Source organism: Micropterus dolomieu, unplaced genomic scaffold (assembly GCF_021292245.1).
Source record: "Micropterus dolomieu isolate WLL.071019.BEF.003 ecotype Adirondacks unplaced genomic scaffold, ASM2129224v1 contig_12709, whole genome shotgun sequence".
NCBI classification, from domain to species: domain Eukaryota; kingdom Metazoa; phylum Chordata; class Actinopteri; order Centrarchiformes; family Centrarchidae; genus Micropterus; species Micropterus dolomieu.
This window is the reverse complement of record NW_025741695.1, coordinates 1-1,160: the sequence shown is the minus strand read 5'-3', so window position 1 is coordinate 1,160 and position 1,160 is coordinate 1. Positions and strand designations below refer to the sequence as shown.

General features: G+C 45.6%; 1 protein-coding gene across 1 annotated transcript in view; it reads right to left on the bottom strand.

Annotated features, from left to right (window-relative positions):
* The window catches only part of LOC123966111 (gastrula zinc finger protein XlCGF67.1-like), a 19,641-nt gene extending 19,209 nt beyond the window's left edge, over positions 1–432 (bottom strand). The window contains exon 1 of the mRNA XM_046042336.1: positions 290–432. Coding sequence (XP_045898292.1) covers positions 290–382 — 93 coding nt within the window. The 5' untranslated portion in view covers positions 383–432. The remainder of the gene's footprint in view (positions 1–289) is intronic.
* Positions 433–1,160: the final 728 nt, after the last annotated feature.

Genomic DNA, 1,160 nt, shown 5'->3' with positions numbered 1-1,160 from the left:
CCGAACCGGAAGTTAACGTTAGCTTTGTCCAGCTAGCTAGCATGCTAACACCCAGGCAGCAGGCTACATGCTACAAGAGACCTCCTCCTCCTCCTCCTCCTCCTCTCCGGTTCCGACCGTCACATTAAGTGTGGGCTCTGTAGAGATACGGGGTTCTGATGGCTCCACTGTTGAATCCTGCTACATTACATCTTGTTTACAGTCAATATGAAGCTACGTGTCGGAACCAGGCCGAGCTAACGCCACGTTAGCTTCTTGTTAGCTGCTAGCTGTGTTCATGAACACTGACCTGAACATCGGTGCTATCAGAGCTCGAGCCTGCTGTTTGTCCTCCGGGGACGTTGTTGCTCCGGGGCTCCGGGACCTGGTTGTCCTCCTCCATCCCGCTCTTGGTCCTGGTCTCTGAGATCCAGCAGGTCTCCTCTGTGACTGACGGAGCTCTTCGGATCAAGTCCTTCAGCCCGCGAGACGTGACGGAAGTTAAAGGAAGTTCTTCTTCTCTGGGTTTTATGGCGGGTCGCAACCAGCTTGTTCAGGTGCATACCGCCCCCTACTGTACCGGAGTGTGTAACAGCAACAGGTTTTAGTACTTCAGGTTAGAAAAGGTGAATAAATACATAGAAAACAAAACTCAACAAAACAAAAACAAACAAACAAAAAGACTATATGTGATGATCTAATCCTGTAGATTTGAGAAAATTAAAGAGGGCTTTGCAGCTCTCCCTTGTTTCCTCACTCATCCCTAAAACCCCTTCTAAATCCCGTCCCCGTCCTAATTCATATATCTTGTCACGTAAGACGTTCTTTTACTGCACTTCATGATGACATGCTCGACATTTTCAGGAACATTACAAACCTCACATTTATCAGACATTTTGCCTTTAATTAAAGAGTTGATTTTAACCCAGTATGTCCAAACCTTCATCTTGAAAAAAACACTTCATCTCTTCTGCATTTCCCTTTGAAACCCTTCAGCTTCGTTGATTTCTGTATGGTGTAGTTTCTGTGTCCCACTTTTTCTGCCTTACGTCACTCGCTGCTTTTCTAATGAATGATTTGGCTTCTCCTTTTCCAAAGGGAACTTTCATTATTATTATCTTTTAATTTCAACGCCGTCTTTGCAATCTCGTCCGCTTTCTCATTCCCCTCAACTCCAACAT